Below are 19,219 nucleotides of genomic sequence, written 5' to 3'. Positions count from 1 at the left end.
TACAATAATAATATGAGTTTTGAATCAAACTATTAAAAATTTAATTACGTCTTATCTAAATAATATATTGTAGTTTTATTTTGGTTGTTAAAGAATAATGTTTAGTTTAATAAATTAATGTAATAAAAATAATAAAATGTTAAATAAAGTGGTTAATAAACATGTTAAATGTGTAAAGTATAATAATAATATTTAAGTTTTTACATTTTTAATCAAAACACATCAATTAATTTTATTTCTTAAAATAAGAATGTTCAGTTTCTACTCTAGTTGGTTTTGATAATTCATTGAGTTTTTCCTGGTTTTTTTTTTTTTTTTTGTACTGAAGAATGTGTCTTGTATTTTAAATTTTTTATTTGGTGGTTCATATACTGTCTTACAAAAATCTTCCAGTGTCTCGTCATTATTTGATGTTGCATCAATGAATGCTTCTATAGAGTTTAATTGTTTTAATACCTATTGGCTAGGTTAATGACCTTTTCTTTAAATTGTTCTTGCATATTTATTGTTTTTTTATTTTCCAATGTCTTAATATGAACTTGTATTTCATTATCTTTGTTCGAATGTGCATCAAAATTGGTATTTTCTGTATCTGCTGCTGACTTAATAGTAATATCTTAAGAATTTTCTGTTGACATTGTTTTCAGAGCAACATAATCAATGTACTTACATATCATTGACTTGATTTAGTAATCAGGACAAGAACATTGAAATTTGTGAATACACAACTTACAAATAGAACATATCATTGGACAACATACATCATCATTATTTTTTTTTATTTTATAAAGCTGTCTTGGTGTATATTCACTTTCAACAATCCAGTCATTAACACTATCCTGATTGATTGTAAGATCAAGTAATATACTCTTATTGTGTCTTTTTTTTATTTCTTGTATCCTTTTACTTATTTTTCCCTTAGTTAATTTTATAATTCTTTCAACTTTTTTATTACGGGTATATCTTCTAATAGCTGTTATACTTTTATCTAACCGCCCAACTTTGCAACCACTTAAATAGTGATATTTTATTGTTTTGTGCATAGATTATAGATGCATATTACAATTTACACCAAGACCTTTCCGATAACAGTATGCCCACAAACCAACTCTATTTCCATACATGTGATCAAAATATATACCAAAGTCTCTAGTATCTGAATCATTCATTAGCTCATGGTTAAATTCTTTTAAAACATTATTAAAATTGTTTTCATCACACATTGATTGAAAAACTTTTAGAGATGTATATATAGTTCCTTGTTTTTCCTTGCGTGTAGGTCCATTTATCTATAAGACGTAATTAAATTTTGAACAGTTTGATTGATAACTCATACTATTATAGTGATTGATAAGATAGATTGATAACAATAGCCTGACATTATGATAGTAGTGAATAAATTACGCGCATGCGCAGAACGCACAATGTGCATTCCTGTGTTTAGACGCGCTTATATTTTCATTTACTTCCATTGTCTGTCTCTGTGGCATTCTCCTTATCACACTTTCTAACGCTAAATTAAATAGCACTAGTGATAATGCATCACCCTGTCTTAGTCCTTTACTTACTTCAAAAGGATCTAATAGCTCCCCTTTTACCCGAACCATACATTTTGTGTTGCTGTTCATAATTTTATTAAATTTACTTAGTTGGGAAACCTAAATTTATCAAGTTTTTCCATAACTTACTCCTAATTATACTATCATACGCTTAATTAAAGTCCACAAACACTAGCTGGATATCCTTATTATATTCATTATGTTTACTTATGATTTGCTGTAAAGTGAATATGTGAACTATCGTTGACTTCACATTCCTAAAGCCACACTGGTAATCTCCAATCATTCGCTTTAATATACACTGTATTTTTCTTAGAAGGAAACATAGGGTATTATTCCCTACATAGTTTGTATTTCCGGTTTCTCTTCTACTCTAGCCGCATGGAGATCCAGTGTATCCTTTATTCTCAACTGGAATCATTGGAGTATACTTTCATCTTCTAGTATATCCACATTGAACCTATGATTGTTTGTTTTTTTATTTTTCGCTTTCCACTGGTTTGATAATATTATTTTTACCTTAACTAGCACTAGGAAATAGTCTAAGTCACCAACAGTTCCCCTTTTTGGTCTTACATCCTTTACACATAATCTATGTACTTTATCAACCAAGACGTGGTCTATTTGACTTTGGTATATTCCGTTGGATGCAGTCTACGTGAATTTATTTAAATTATTCCTGGAAAGAAACTACTGCTAATTGCTACTACAATAAGGCCATTAAATATTGCGAATTCCACTAATCTGATACCGTTTCCATTACTCATATCATGTACAATCTCCTATTGCCTATTATAGTTTAATATATCGTATCTCTACCTACTTGAGAGTTAGTCTCCTAATATGATTTTTCTACAGTGTTTAGATAGGCCATTATACACTCTTTCTAATTCATCATAGAATTTATCTTTCAAATCTTTACCCGCTTTTGTAAGCGAGTATACACATATCAATATAATGTCATATTATTTACCGGCTATATGAATATAACAGATTCGATCATTTAGTGGAGTGAATTTCTTTATAGAATGTAAAAGTTGGTAATTTACTGAAAAACCTACTCTATTCTCATGTTTTCCATTGGATGTTCCGCTATACAATAATGTTATTTCATTAGCTACTATACATACTGTACATTCCATTTGCTTTCACATTTCCTTCCCCAGGCCATCTGACATCCTGCAGAGCCACTATTTGAACTTTCTTGTATTTCTTCACCGTGTCACTTATAGACTTAAGTGCACCTGGTTTATAAAGTGATCTGATTTTCCGAGTTCTAATCCTATATTCCTGTAATCCGGGCCGTTTTCGAGTTATATCTAAAATCTGAGTCCTAGGCAAGAATTGTATTAGTTTCTTAACATTGGTTTTTGTACGAGGCGGGTTGTTAGCCATCCGCTCAACTCCCAGTCCGGAGAGCCAGACCACACCAAACTAATTAAAGTCAGTGTGGAGCTCAGGGCCCCTGGTTCACCATACCTGTAACACTGTGAAGTGTTTCCTCTGGGGTATTAACCAGAGTTATTTATATTAAAACCATCTTTTATAAAACCAAAGCTTAATTAATTTTTAATAATAATCTTAATTTAATGTATTGATTGTATCATATATTATGATATTATTTCTTTTGTCAAGCACATTGTTATTTAATTTAGAGTTGTAGGTTCTTAGCATTGATTTAAGTATTTTTTTGTTTTTTTTTTTTTTTTTTTTTTTTTTTTTTGTAAACAATTTTAGTGTAGTAAATTTGTTCTAAAAATTGTATCCAAATAATTAAATTATCAATAATTTCTATCATTACCTAAATATTTTAATATTATCTAATATCTTAACACAAAATTTATCATACATTATAAAGATTACAATCACTCAATCTTGTTTTAAATTATGAAAATCTTATTAAATCAATGCTGTTTACATTTAATTTAATTTTTAAATAAATTTACCTCTTATATTATAAATTCAAAATAATCAAGTTTCAATACTAAACATTGAAATAATATATATATATATATAATATCACATTAAAACATTTAAATGTTCTAAATTTCCACAGATGTACGTGGAGACAAACCACTTAGTGAAATATCTGTAGTTAACGTCCCAGCTTCGATTACACAAAATGTGAACATGCAAAATCCTGGACATAGTATTGAAGATTGTGGTTTGAAAAATGTTAATTTACCACATCAGACGCACATACCTAATAGAGAGGCGTCTCTGACGCATAAGTTGGAAGCAGCACTGGGTTCCGTGTGTCCACTTTTACGTGAAATAATGGTTGACTTTGCTCCTTTTTTATCAAAGACCCTAGTGGGTTCTCATGGTCAAGAGTTACTAATGGAAGGCAAAGGTAAATACATTAAATCATTTTAATGGTTTACAAACATTATACACTATAAATGGTTGTTCACATAGAGCTAAAATCTATATTAAATGTAATACACATTCCAGGGCGTGTCTAAGGAGGGGGTGTTCGATCCCTCCCTCAAATTTTATCGAATTTAAAAAAAAAGTATTTATCAATATTTTCTTTTTACAATTTATGTTTAATATTATAAACATTAGGCAGAAATATTAATATAATACATTTTCGATCCATCTAGTACTATAAAATTAATTGTTACTAAAGTTATTAATTTGTGGAATAAATACTTTTGAAGTACTTGGTAGTAAAAATATTGAACCCCTCTTCAAAAAAAAAAAAAAATAATAATAATAATAATAATTTTAGACAAGCCCGTGACATACACACATAAAATATCTTAGTTCTAGAATTTCCATTGATATTCACAATGAAATGATTTCAACTGAGATATAATGAATAAAAAAAAAAAAAAAAAATGTAAATTCACCCCAACAGCGTACCCTCATTTAATTTATTTTCAATAATAAATCAAAATAAAATATTGTTTTAGTCAATATTTTTAATCTCTACATGTAATTCAATATGTTAACAATTAAATTGTTTATTTTTTAATTATTATACAGTTTTAAATTTTCTCTGATAATTAAGTGAACAGAAAGTGGATTTCTCAAATTAATTATTTTGAATTTTAGGATTGACAACATTTAAAAACAGTCAGTCAGTAGTTGAACTGGTGATGTTGTTGTGTTCTCAAGAATGGCAAAATTCATTGCAAAAGCACGCTGGTCTTGCTTTTATTGAACTTATCAATGAAGGACGGTAAGACGATTTATTTTGTAATATGTGGGATTAAGTGGTTTTGTGAAATTCGTTAGTAAAATTGTACATGGTGTCTCATCAGATTGTTGTCGCACGCCATGAAAGATCATATCGTTCGCGTGGCCAACGAAGCTGAATTCATATTGAACAGGATGCGTGCTGATGACGTATTGAAACACGCCGATTTCGAAGTACGATTGTATACTTGAACTGGACAATTGTTCAGTGAATGTTTTTTATTGATTTATTTATTTTTTTAATTTTATTTTGAAATCATTTTCCTCGTATATTTCCAGGCTCAATGTGCACAGACAACGCTGGAACGCCGTGAAGAAGAGAAAATGTGCGATCATTTGATAACGGCTGCTAGACGACGTGACAGCGTAGTGGCCAGTCGTATTTTGGACAAAATCTGTAATATACTGTCGAACAAACATGGAGCTTGGGGTTATCTTCACGAGAACATTCCTATAAGGTTAGCATAATTTTCACAAAGCAATCCTGATGAATGTTCGGCCCATTACTGCAGAGACGCGCGAAAAACGCTTGGGACAATATCACATACAACTCATTTTAAAATACTTGATAATTCATTTCTGCAAGCACATTTCTGGATATACACGTGTATCGAGGACGCGTATTTTAGGCGTATATTTTTCTCATTTATCGTTAACTATTGATAAATAGATAAATCCTTATAAGGTTTGTTGAAAATTACAGGTGTATTTACTCGTCGAGGCGTCTTTATTGATATGCTTTATCGGTAAACTATTGTATGCCCTATACATGTGTATAATTTCGTATTTAGTTACGTTTCGATTTTCTGTCCTCGAGTAATCGCACGTACTATTTTAAGTTAAAGCTTATAACACGCAATCGCGAAAACATTTCAATGAATTTGGACGAATACAAATTTCGTTGTTCTAGAATAAATAAAAGATTGGATGATATTTTTTAGCGGTGTGTGTGAAAAATTTTACAGCTGAATAATTACCACAGACAACGAAAAACCGTTTCATACATTTCTATATATTTTTTTATAATCTTAATATTTTTATGTACGGTACTGGGTTGTTCATTTTGTACGGTATTGGATTATGTATGTGCGGTGATGGAAAGCACTGGGAAATTAGTATTGCATTATTCTACTTTAATGTTCACCTCCTTTCCCGTCTTAGAATGTCTCAGTTTTGGAAGTTGGACGTTTGGGAAGACGACGCAAGGCGTCGTAAAAGGTTTGTGCCTAACCCGCGAGGAACGACCCACCCGGAAGCCACATTAAAAGCTGCATTGGAACACGGTGCACCGCAAGACGCTATTTTACAGGTAGAATTTTTTTGGTTTAAATTTATTTTATTTCTTTCTCTGTATTAACTTGTAAAACTTCGCCATGTTTTTATGTTGTCCCAGGCGAGAGAAGAAGTTTTCCACGCTCAGCTTGTGGCCATGAGCACACAAAGCGGTCCGGGTAGTCAGTCTTCAGATCTACTCGATGATTCGGAATTGATGACTGATGACAGAGAGCTGGACGCCGACCTCGTTGGTAAATAATAAGAATAGGTTGACCGCGAAACTTCACAACAATGAAATTTAAATAATATTATCGTGTAAAAAGATGTATTAACATGGGTATAAATTGTCTATACTCGTTTATTCGTTTACATTTTCACTACTTGTGTAAATTTTTTTTTTAATTCTATCACATTAAAATTAATTAAGAAAATGTGTGTTGTTGTACAGGTCCGGTAAATATTAGCACAAAAGCGTCTTTGATATCCGCTGGAGTTGTTGCACCTGGTATAGTATCTATAACGTCTGCAGAGTTGTACTTTGAAGTCGACGAAGATGATCCAGAATTCAAAAAACTAGATCCAGAGGTTAGTGTTTATATTTTAATTTTAAACGTTAACTGGTTTTTTCATCTATATATCGTTCACATTCAAAAAACAATAACTCTCGGAGATGTACTTACTTTTTAGATATGCTGAAATAGTGACTTAAGGAATAAAAAATAACATGAAATATAACCACAACTGGCTTAGATATTTTTAAAAAATTTGATAATTTTGATAAATTGGCCTAATTTGGACTGACTGCATTGAAATATGTTCTAATAGTGGACCAACTATACTTGGGAGTTGAATTGAATTATTGGAGAGAACATTTTGGCTTGGGTGTCATGTCTGCACATTGAAATATTTATTTTTTCTAATAGAAAAAACTACTCGTTGGCTGCAAATTTAATGAAGTGTGGATAACCAAGTTGGCTCTTTTAAGTGGTATTTTTAAATTGTTAAATGAGTTTAATTTTAAAATGCTAAGGAAAAATTGAATAATGATATTGGTGTGAAATTATGATTTCAATTACTTGGATTACTATTTTTTATTTTTATTTTTCTGTGGTCACCACTAGTTTAATTTTAAATTTCAGGGTCATAAAAGGTTCATAAAAGGTTAGGAAGCACTAGTCTATAGTCTAGTTTGTCACTTACGAAATAAATAATTATCATCCCTCTGAACTTTTTAAATTTGCCGCTCCTTTAAATTTTCAATAATTTATCGCTTTGGGCAACAGGACTTATAGCCTCTACCTAAATACTCCCTTGTATTTATAAATTTATCAATACATAGTATTTGAAGTATTATAACTTGAATAATATAATATAGAATGTTCAAAACATTATTATAAGATATCTTACAAATTATATTATATTTTTAACTATAAGTATTAACAAAAAATAATGATTTGGTATAACATGTATATATGATTATCAAACAATAATTCAAACCATTTAAACTCATTTTTATAAACATCTTCCGTCGATTTAATATATATGTATTGTATTCTTGCGAAACTTAAATGGCCCTGGGACTCTGTAGAAATACAAATTTATAGTAGCTATACATATGTTTACTATTTTTCCATTTAAATTTATGTCTTAGAAATCGAATAAATCAGTGCCATGTACTCGTATGTCGAATTATTTATTTTCAATTTCAGTGAGTATTGTTACAGTTCAGATAATAATAATGAATAAGCTATATCGAGTCAAGTTTTAAAACTTATTGGACAAATAGGTCACCGAGACCCATCGTTCATTAGGCTTGTCGATATGGGGTACTTAAAGTGACGGACAAGCATTGAAAGCATATTATGATTGTTCATTTTACTCTTTTTTTGAGTCAATCCATATCATCAGTATTACTCATTATCCTTTCAATTATTCAAATCTCGTTATTTCTTAATTGTTTTTGTTAATATTGTTATCAATTTGCTTATTAAAGAATATAGTAGACTTCCGCGCGTTGTATATTTTTCGTTGGCCATTACAAGTTGGACTTGACTTTATAAAATGTTTGTACTCGTAAATACGAGTATTCGATTTTACTCGACTTAAATCATGTACTTGACTTTATTTTACTACTTTATTGAAAAATAAATATTAACTATAAATAGCAGGGATCCAAATACTTCCAATAGAAAATATCAGGAAGGTTTTTTTTTTTATTTTTAATTTGCCTTTGTTCGCACATTAATCAGGAAGGTTAATAGTTTTTAATTAATAACAATAGATTGTTTTTGCTTTGATATTTTATTATCATGCTAAGGAAATTTTGTGTAAATTGATAACCACGATTTTTTATCAAGTAGGTACTCAGCATTTTTTGATTACTTAAATTTTGAACTCATCGTCCAACTCTAATAATATGTGATCAAATAAAATACGAAACTACATGTATGAAGAAACGAATGTGTAAACGAGTTCTAATTATCAATGTTGGTAATAGATAATGCAAAATTTATCTAGATAAAGATGAAAGATAATATGTCCAAATTCATCTAGATAAAGAAAAAATAATTTCATTTTTATCTAGATAAAAAAAAAGATATTTCAAAAAATGTTATTTTTTGGTCAATATTTCAAAGTCTAATAATATCTATGAAAACTCAATTATAATCATTATTATAATTTATTATACATTATTATCAATAGGTACCTAGGTGTTTAATGTTTATTGTAGTAATGTAGGTAGTGTACTATTAAGCAGTATTAATATATAATGTACAATATTTAATGGTAGTTAGTCATTAAAATGTTACACAAAAAAAAAAAAATGAAAATTGCTCTGTACGTATCAGGATGAATACAGAATACATAAAAAATTATTTTAAGTTAATAATATTGTTTTCCATATAATATTAATTTGATGATTTTCATCATTCTATAAGTAGTTACGACTTTACGGGTTCCAAGAGAGAAGTAATGACTATTCAGCGTATGAGTGACATGTTTATATTAAAATCAAATACCTATTATATTTAGAACTTCCGTGAAAAAATAAGAAATTAAGTTTAAAAATACCAAAAATATTTACCCGACATAAAAATTCAAACAAAATGTCATACCAAGAAATAATAATTACTTATTAATAATACACGAATTATGATTATGAATACAAAATCTATATGTATGAAAGAAAGTCAGGTTATTTACAGAAGTTATAAATCAAGAACGGCTGGACCGATTTTGTTGATCTCTGATTTGTTGGATTCGTCTCCGTACAAGAATAAAAATAACTCTAATCTTGGCAAGAATACAGACAATTATCTAGATAAATAAAAATTTTATCTTAGATAAGTAATTAGATAACTTAGCGTTATTTATCTAGATAAGATAAAAGATAAAATCTATCTAGATAACTTATCTAGATAAGTCTCAACACTGCTTATTATGTGGTAGATATTTAGGTCTTTGATAATGTGTCTATATAAACATATTATTTATATGAAAATTAAAAATAAAAACAAGCACGTGGTGTATATAATTAGTTTATGTGGGCCAGTATCGTTTAATGTACATATTTTAATATGCTAGTGCTTTATTATTGTACATAAATTATATATTTACTTCATTAATGTTCATAAATCGTTATAAAAATAAAATGGTTTAAGCACATATTCTTACGTCATATCGTTACTTAAATTGTTATATTCTATTATATACATATTACATATTATATTCATATATTATATGAATGCATGTGATGTGTGGGGTGATTTATAAATCTGAATCGACTACTGTTGAACATTTTTGTCACGACAAAACCCATCGCTCACGTTCGCGCGCGAGTTTATTTCATAAAAATATATATATTATAATATTATGTGGATCGCGGCATGGTACCCATATATATATATATATATATAATAACAGTGTGTGCATAAGCAACCGTATTTTAATGTAATGGTAAACGTTAATAATTTACTGACATCAAATATTGATAGGTTATTTCATATCCGATAGTCATAACTCATCGTCATCTTCGTCATCGTCGTTCCGGCCGGTAGATCCTCCGAGACGAGATTGCACTGCACGTATCCCACATGCATATTATTGTACATAGTATAGATGTGTATAATACGCGCGTCTGATGATGAATAGTGAAATTATTGTAATTCAATATGCGCGTGCGTGTGATGAGGCATCCGATTGAGTGGAGGCCTAAGTCATCGTTATTACTCGAATATATGACTTGAGGCCACCGCTGCCGTGTATCTGTCAAACACTACTGTTCGGACATACACATACTTCAGAAGAAATATTCCAATGGAATCAATTACCCAAGACAACCGGTATACGGTTTATGCGTGTCGTACCCGTGAGGTCCATCGGACTCGGAAGATTTCGCGTGTACGTATATATTTAGTTAATCGATCTACCTCCCTCATATACATATGTACACATGAGCGTATATTATGCGCAATGCAATGAAGTCGAATACCAACGGATAGTAGACAAAAAACATTAAACAAATTAAACGGTTTTAGGCTTACATAGTTTTCTTGTTGTGATTGGACGATTGGACGACACAGCGGCTTGCCGCGTAAATGTTAAGTGCATAATATATAAATTAAATTTTGAGAATAGTAAAGAGTCACCGTTGGTAGTGTTTTTTAAGATTTTAAGATGAACAGTTTCTGTATAGTTGTGTACATAATTACTTGTTCGTAATGCGAGATAAAGGATTGTTTTTGAAACTAATATTTACAAAAAATACTCGGTATGGTCGGTTTTTTTTATAAATTGATTATATATGATGAATCATTATATCAGTACTTGCTGATTTACCCAACTTCGCTCTGATTAATTTTTAATAATTGTTGTTATTATTTTAAAGTATAAAAATGTATAATTCTTATTTAACTGAATAATAATCGTTAAAAGTACTGAATCGATGCCTAATATTTTTGGTTAATCTATGTTTTACTAACACAGATAAATTCGATCGTTTTCCTACGTCGTGTATGCAACGTATACGAGTAGATGTCCATGGGACAAACATGGATTTTCCAAGTCCAAGCCGCAAATGGACATGTTTTACCTTTAGACTTATTTATGATTATTCCGAAAGTTAAATGAATAGAAAATTTAAATCTTTTGAATTTTGTAAGATATAATGAGCTAACTACGTGGATACAAGAAGATTTATCTTTTAAACTTTCCAGTCAAAACGTTTGCTTTAAGAACATATATTGTGATATTTTTGATGACTAATGTAAAATTGGTTCCATGTAAAATAGCATGGAACATTACCAAATATATATATATATATATATATATATATATGTATGTATGGTTAGGTTATATATATATATATGGTTATGTATTATTATTATAATGTTTGTTTATTTTTGGTGGCTTATTATCTTGTTTATTATTTAAATTCAATTTTTCATATTTATGGTATATTTAATAACTACAATACTACTACAAATAAAATATATATATATTTTGTAGTTGGTTGACAGGCATAATAAAAATACATTATCACGCATGTTTACAATTCCGTACTTAATGAAGTTTCACGATTAACTTCAAGTGTACAATAATTTGTCTCTGAATTAAAATAGTCCCGGGCACCCATTTAGTTTATACCCATCTTGTTTATAGTAATTTATTTGATATTTGTAATACGATTAAAGCCTACTATTTGTTTTACTGGACATTTACTGCTATTTGTGAAGACCTACGCTGCACCACCGATGTATAGTTAATAAGATGAAATCCATTATATTATACGCACCCAAATCAACCATATGATGAATGGTCGTCAGCGTCGAATTAAAATAAATGTAAATAACAAAATATACAATAATAATATAATATTTGTATACTAACAAATGATTTGGGAGTCTTTGGATGTGTATTTAATAATATAATAGTATTTGTGTAAAGTGCTAGAAATTTGCTGCGTTATTGAATTTGTCTAGTGTCGTCGTTACGTAAGGTACTGCATACACATGTAGCTTTACCTGAAAAATGTGCAGTTTCAACTCCCCAGATAGAACATCTTGTTAAATTGCAGATAATTTACATATTATAGTGTACACTGTGATAAAAAAAAAAAAGTACATTTATGTATATTATATGATGTTAAATTGATATGGTCTTATATATTTATATTAATTAATGCAATAATATTTACGATGAGCTATATCCTGTAGTGTTTATAATTTTTTTTTTTCGTGTTCCTTTTTAAATGTAATTTAAACTGTATGACAAAGGAGAAATAGCGCGAAGAAGTAATGGGGTGGAGAATATAAAATAAAATAAATATTCGTGGCCACACGCTGTTGGAGTATGTATATAACTAAATGGCGCCTCTCGACGGGATACATGGCGTTTAGTGCTTTGAGAGGCATAGGATTTATTTCCAACAACCTGTTCTCAATTCGGCGACGCTTCTTGATCATTGCCTGTACAAAATATACTTGTGTACATGTGATATCATAAGTTAATTTTTATTTTGTATTGAAAATTAATAATATTTTTCTCCAGGTTTCCAACGATGAATTATGTCTTCTAGTTGCCTGGTATTTTTAATTTTTTTTCTAGATTATCTGATGTTAATTTAATTTTAAAAAATTTAAATTTTACTGCAGTTTTTTTTAACTGTTTGTAAAACACTTTTTCTTTGCCCTTTGAAATACCGGCACAATTTTTCTTTGCGATTTGCATTTTTTTTTTTTTTTTATAACAATCGTGCGTTAAAAAAATTGTACTTGATAACTATAAAAATCCAGTACATGATAAATAATAAATTATAAATTATAGTGGATACTTGCATTTTTTTTTAGCGTATACTTATTACTAAAAATTACTTTTTGAAAAAAGGTATTTATGTCTATCAACATATTTTAGAAGTCTTTATTATTGAACGAAAAAATAATGCTCTTAAATAAATTAACTGTGATAACTTAGATAATTCATGTTTAATATTTTGTTGTACATTTTTAAAATCGATATAGATAAACCGATTTTTGTCTTTTATTTGTTTTGCCTTTTAATCCAGTATTTTATTATAATTGCTGTTATAAGCTTAAAGGGCACGACATTCTAAGCTCATGTTTCCGTCAAAGACGATTATACTTAAGTTTCTTGAATCTGTTATTAATTTTTTAAGTGCATCTTTGAAAACTACATACTTAAAAGTAGATTATGTGTTAAATTTCCCGTCAATATGACTACGTGGCTATCTTATAAAATATAGCTTATCGATTTATAAAAATTTAAAATAATCATTAAAAATGATATTTAAATTAAATTTAGGTATTATATAATTCAAGTAAATTATAATTTTTTTTAATTACCTTTACAGCAATATCGTTTTTAAATATTATACTCGTATTATATAGTGCATAGCGTATAGTGTATAGCTTTATGTAAGTATTTAAAACAAAATATTCAATACATTTCTATAAGAAGTTGAAATTCTAAATGATTGATACACGTCGTACATTTATTAATAATAATCCATATTACCCAACTGTGGTGGAGAATACTGTGATTTCCATCACCTACTCATAAATTGTCAATCTCTATCTATCCAAAGATCTCAGCTAAAGATTTTCTTTTTCATCTCTGGTATTCATTTTTTCCCTTATTGATGCTCTTTCAACCGACAATACTAATATAATCAATCATACGCTAAATTTTATTCTGCAATCAGGTCTCCGAATTTAAGAGTGTGAGCTTTACCAACCTTAATTTATTTCAGATTCATGTTCATAATTGTCGAGATATCATAATGTAACGTTAAAATCTCACTAAAAAAAAAAAAAAAAATAATAATCAATATCAAATCTATAGATTTTCACTTTCAACTAAAAATAAAATAATTTCTTACATTTGTATTATTGTTAATAAATACGAGTGTTAGATGCATTGTTCTTGCTTTTGAACAATTTAATTTTTTCCTTTTTTTTTTTTATCATTTTAACAAAATCCGGAGTGTAAATATAATTTTAGAATTTAAATAATGCTTTTTTGTATCAAATAAGTTTCATTATTCATGTATTACAATATATTGCTATTTTTGCGTTTTATTTTCATAATGATCCGCAACGATTCAATATAAAATGGAACTATATGACTATTCAATGTGGTTCGCGGACGTTTTGCCCTTGTCGTTTCGTCCCCGTCAAAAAAAACAAGTCCACGGACGTTTCGTCCCCGTCTATTATTAAGATAGGACATTTGGTCTCCGGGAATTATATAATTATATAGATTTATTTATACCTATCCATAGAACTTTGGCCCCTGGAATTTTAAATTACTAAATATTAAGTAAACATAAATTATAAATATTACATTATGATTATTTATTCCTGTCACATTTGTACAAATATTATAACTTTTATTAAATTAACATCACTATTACTTTTAGGAGTAGGATTATTAGTAGGAAATATGCATGCACATATGTATTTAAAATAACCGAACATACGCAGGAATAATTAGGTATTTTCTTAGCTGCCAAATCCAGTTAATAATGTATTATCTTAATCTGTTATGACTTAAAACAAATTTAAATCTTAGACTATTCTGTAGTCATTATTATGCAATATGCAAATACAACAAGTCCCAAACTCTAGTAACAACCTAACCTAACCATGGGCCAAACGTCCTATGGGTAGGTATAAATAAATTTATATAATTCCCAGGGACCAAATGTCCTATCTTAATAATAGACGGGGACGAAACATCCGTGGACTGGTTTTTTTGACGGGGACGAAATGGCGGGATGAAATGTCCGCGATTCATGTAATATATATTATCACTTCAAATGACAGATTGTCTTTCGTAAAACATCTTATACAATCTCAAAAATAATAATAATAAATAGTAATCATAAAAAAATCGTTCGGTTCCATGTTTACACTAAGGATGTTTGTAGTCGCAACAATGTTTGATTTATGAGTTACCGGACTGCACGCTGTGCAGGGGCATTTTAACTAAATTTTCGGCTATTATTTATTTTGATCCAATAAGAAATGGGGGACAGGTGAGATGCGTCTGACAGTTGCGCATTATTTTTTCACATCGTAGAACATTTTATTAATTATACTTTATCACAACACAAATAAATTATACGAGCAAAAATACTAAAAAGATACATGTGTGTATGTACTCGTTGACAAGTTTCATACCCAAAAGTATGTAAAACTGATTAGATTATTAACAGGTAAATATTTGTAATAAAGTATGGTCGAAAACGAAAACAATTTAATTTTATAACTTACTGAATAAAATTATCTATACACAATAGAAACGTGATCCATACGATATTTATTGTACGAGTATGTATCGATGAATCGCCTTAGAGATTAATTTTAGTTAAAATGCTTACAACGAATCGAGAATAATGATGGGGAAAAAATTATTTCTTTATTTATTTAATGTCACCACCTATACCGTATGAAATATTGTTTAAAATCGGCAAGTATACATCATACACGTTAATTTATAGGTGGTAGTTCGTATGACGATTTAATTGTAAATATTATTATGCGATGAGAATATAATTTCAATATACGTATGTTTATATGTCTGTAGGATAAATAATCACGGGCGCTGACAATTAAAAACGAAAACTAATAATGATGAGAGGAAGAAAAAGATGGGTTAATAGATAAAGAGTGAGCGAGAGAGAGAAAAAAAGAGAAATAAAATAGCATTGAAATTCATAAATAGTCGGGATCCTATAGCGTCTGAGTCGTGTAAATCAATGCGGCGAACGAATAAATTTAAATGAATATTCCGAGCATGTTCACGTATAAAACGTATAACAGCTACAGAGACGGTTGTATACGCGCGGTCTGGTCGCTGCCGGATCGGATGATGAATGGTCCTGTGTGGCGTCATTAGTTGAGAGAGCCCCGTGTCCAGAGCCCAGGGGCTAGACGTTCAGAAACCATTTATTATTATTACTGTTATTTTTATTATAATAATAATCAACATTGCGCGTACAGTCTTGTGCCATTAAATTATTAACCGGTCAAATAAAAACAAACAAGGCGAGGGCGTAAAACTATCCATTCAGCGGCCCACTATATGTATGGGCCGTTATCGGTGCGATCGTAAAACATATACACACACACACACACACACGTATACATATGTAACATATATTATATGTAAACGTGTGTGTGTGTTTGTTGTGTGTGTATTTATGCACGTGCGTTTATATTGTTCTTTAGTCCTCCATGCTTTATGCCTATAAACAGTTTGCGAGCTATTTTAATAATTATTTAGCCGTTGTCCGTTCAGAAACAATTTACAACCCATCGATATGACGTGTGGTATATACCCGTTCGGTGGTTACGTGGTTCAACACGATACGTTAGATTTCACATATCTTCCCCCTTCACCGAATATCGCGAGATTAAGTCATTTTTGATTTCACGTCAAATAAAAAAAAAAAAAAAAAAAACGGATATCTCTTCAATAAAATTCGCTTGTTCTTGAATAATTGTAATTTGATCGTTCGACTCAATCGGCAACTGAAAGTATGAGTATACAACATAATTATTTTATCTTTGTAGGCATCAATTCGAATTAATTACGAGCTTCCGATTAAATCTTGTAAATTTATTGTTTAATTATGAGTTTTATATTTTTTGCCAGATATGAAAGTTTACATCAATACGTGGGAATGAAATATATTATTTATCCTAAGCGCGTATATTTATTTGTAAATTTTCATACGTTTTTATACTACTCATCGGTATTTTTCGACTACTATAGACAGTATATTTATGTCGTATTGTATCAGTATAGTTGATCTATCTTTTCTTGTCGCAATTTAACTACGTAACTCATTAGGTTTATTTTACGGTCGATATTCATTTTGGTTGTTAATTAGGAAAATACTCGTTAAGACTTAAAAATTCCATAGACCTCGTGAATTAGAAACATAATTTCGACGTTAATGGTGTCCATCTTTTCCTATATTAGACCGTTGTATTTTATGCATACAAATATAATCGCCTTAAGTGTGGTCTGTATAATTAGTTATACAATATGTATGTGTACATGCCACGCGAAACTGCAATGGGGTTTAATATTTGCAAAATGTGTACACCTGTGTGGCGTCTTCTCATAATATTTAATGGTTTTTACGGTTTGTTCTTCGCTTAAGTATAATTATGAATTACTTTCCTTGACAATTTAGTTTGGTAATATGAATTTGTTATCATACTTTGTATATGCATCGGTTTTATCGACTAACGACGCGCTGTTTATCATTTTAAGTAGACCGCAAATAAAAATGATTTATTTAACATTAATCCGTGGTTATACTCGATCGGACCACCAATATGGAGTCCAGCTATATATTATAATTGCGTTTAGATTATTGGCCGGAAACGCAGTGAAAACCCTCAATTATACTTTACTGAGAAGATTGGTAGTATATAGGTATATATATATTTATACAAAAATAAAAAAAAACAAACAAAAGTATATAAATTAAAATAAACAAACAATGTCCGCTTCATCTTTAATTTAATACCTTACTTAATGGTCGAATATTTCTGGGCGATCTTGTGTCTCAGAATGTCCTTTGGCTCTACAGGAGTTCGTCGATGACCCGACACGATAATAGTACGTACATCTCCAACCTTGTGCCGTATGACTGCTGTGGTCCGTTCGTTTGTGAAATTAAACATACAATCGGACGATCCCAAAGATTATCCAGGACCGTATAACGCTGGGCGTATATGTTAATATTTCAAATTAATTACGGCATATATGGTCAAAATCTTAGCGCTGCGGGTAGTTTTATTAGAAATAAAAAAATGTATACACGTATCAATGCTTGTTTTTATACGTAGGTACATGTGTACACGAAATAAACATAATAATATATACACTCATGTAGATATGTTCTAAACTTGGTCCGTCAACACAAGCGACCAGCGATCCATTATTATATGCATATTTTATTTACTTCGCCCACCTATAGAGATCTGAAACTATACCTGCGGGCCCGGACGACTGTGCGTATGTGTTTGTTATTCGAGGAAACGATATCATCCCGTTTCAACAGCTGATACGATTTCATTTATTTAAATTGTTATATATGATATAGATATATGCGCTGCTAAGCGATTATTGAAATATGAAAGTTAGTGGCGCGAGAAATGGTAAAATAAATTGTAATTGAGTGTTGCTGAATGTATGATACTGTTTCAAACGTGAATAGCAAGTGTTAATATGTAAACATTGCTATATAATATTTACTATTTCAACTTTTGAACCTTAAATGTTGATGCACTTTATACTATATTCTTTAAATTGAGTATATTTTATAAAGTTGATTATATAATATTATTCGATTAAATTTATATGAGACAATAGCTAAAAAAAAAAAAAAAAATGTTAAAGGTACATTAATTGCAGATTAATGATATCATGATATGAATTTTGTTATTTTCTTATAAGCAAGAAACGTTTTATATTTTTATTTATCTTCTTTAATTTGAATTCTATACAAATCTATCTTATACTTCCATAGACACATTATTTATATAACATAGCAACAGCACACGATGGCATCCAAAATGCTTGTATTTCTTGAATAAATTTATTCTTATTACACCTTTTGTATATAAAATTACATTTCTTATGCATTTATATATATATTGATAATTTAACTGGTCAAACAAGATTTTATAATTATAATGTATATACGTTTTGAATTAAAATTAAATTGGAAACATCGAGGTACTTTTGTAGGGGTGACGATTTCGATCTTTCAGACTATTAATAATAAATTAGTTTAAAAAATCGCTTTAATCACCTGTATTATGGTTGGGGATTGATTTTAATCCTGTGTATATAGCATTTACTGGGATTATCATACTATACTGCCACGGTAAAATTATAACATTTAATTTTATGATTAATTTATTAATTAATTTATATTTATTTGTTATGTAATACTAATTGTAATGTTTCGGTTTAGGGTCAGAAATGTGTTTAATCCTATTATTTATTTTTAAATTTGTAGGTTGTGATAATTTTTTCATTTTAAATTCACATTTTCACGGTAAATGATAAATTGAAAAAAAATAAAAATACGCAAAATATTATTGGAAAATTGTTTATATTTTATTAGAAAAGCTTAC

At 29.4% G+C, this 19,219-nt stretch overlaps 1 protein-coding gene across 5 annotated transcripts in view; it reads left to right on the top strand.

Moving 5' to 3' along the window:
• LOC112685831 (neurobeachin) overlaps positions 1-19,219 on the top strand; it is a 214,300-nt gene that overhangs the window by 130,263 nt on the left and 64,818 nt on the right. For all 5 annotated transcript variants that reach the window (XM_025557852.1, XM_025557853.1, XM_025557855.1 and 2 more), the window contains 7 exons: positions 3,616-3,912; positions 4,620-4,746; positions 4,829-4,937; positions 5,043-5,221; positions 5,925-6,072; positions 6,157-6,289; positions 6,487-6,623. In XM_025557852.1, coding sequence (XP_025413637.1) covers positions 3,616-3,912; positions 4,620-4,746; positions 4,829-4,937; positions 5,043-5,221; positions 5,925-6,072; positions 6,157-6,289; positions 6,487-6,623 — 1,130 coding nt within the window. The remainder of the gene's footprint in view (positions 1-3,615; positions 3,913-4,619; positions 4,747-4,828; positions 4,938-5,042; positions 5,222-5,924; positions 6,073-6,156; positions 6,290-6,486; positions 6,624-19,219) is intronic.

Source organism: Sipha flava, unplaced genomic scaffold (assembly GCF_003268045.1).
Source record: "Sipha flava isolate LNK unplaced genomic scaffold, YSA_version1 293_pilon_pilon, whole genome shotgun sequence".
Taxonomy (NCBI): Eukaryota; Metazoa; Arthropoda; class Insecta; order Hemiptera; family Aphididae; genus Sipha; species Sipha flava.
This window is presented reverse-complemented; position numbering and strand designations above follow the sequence as displayed.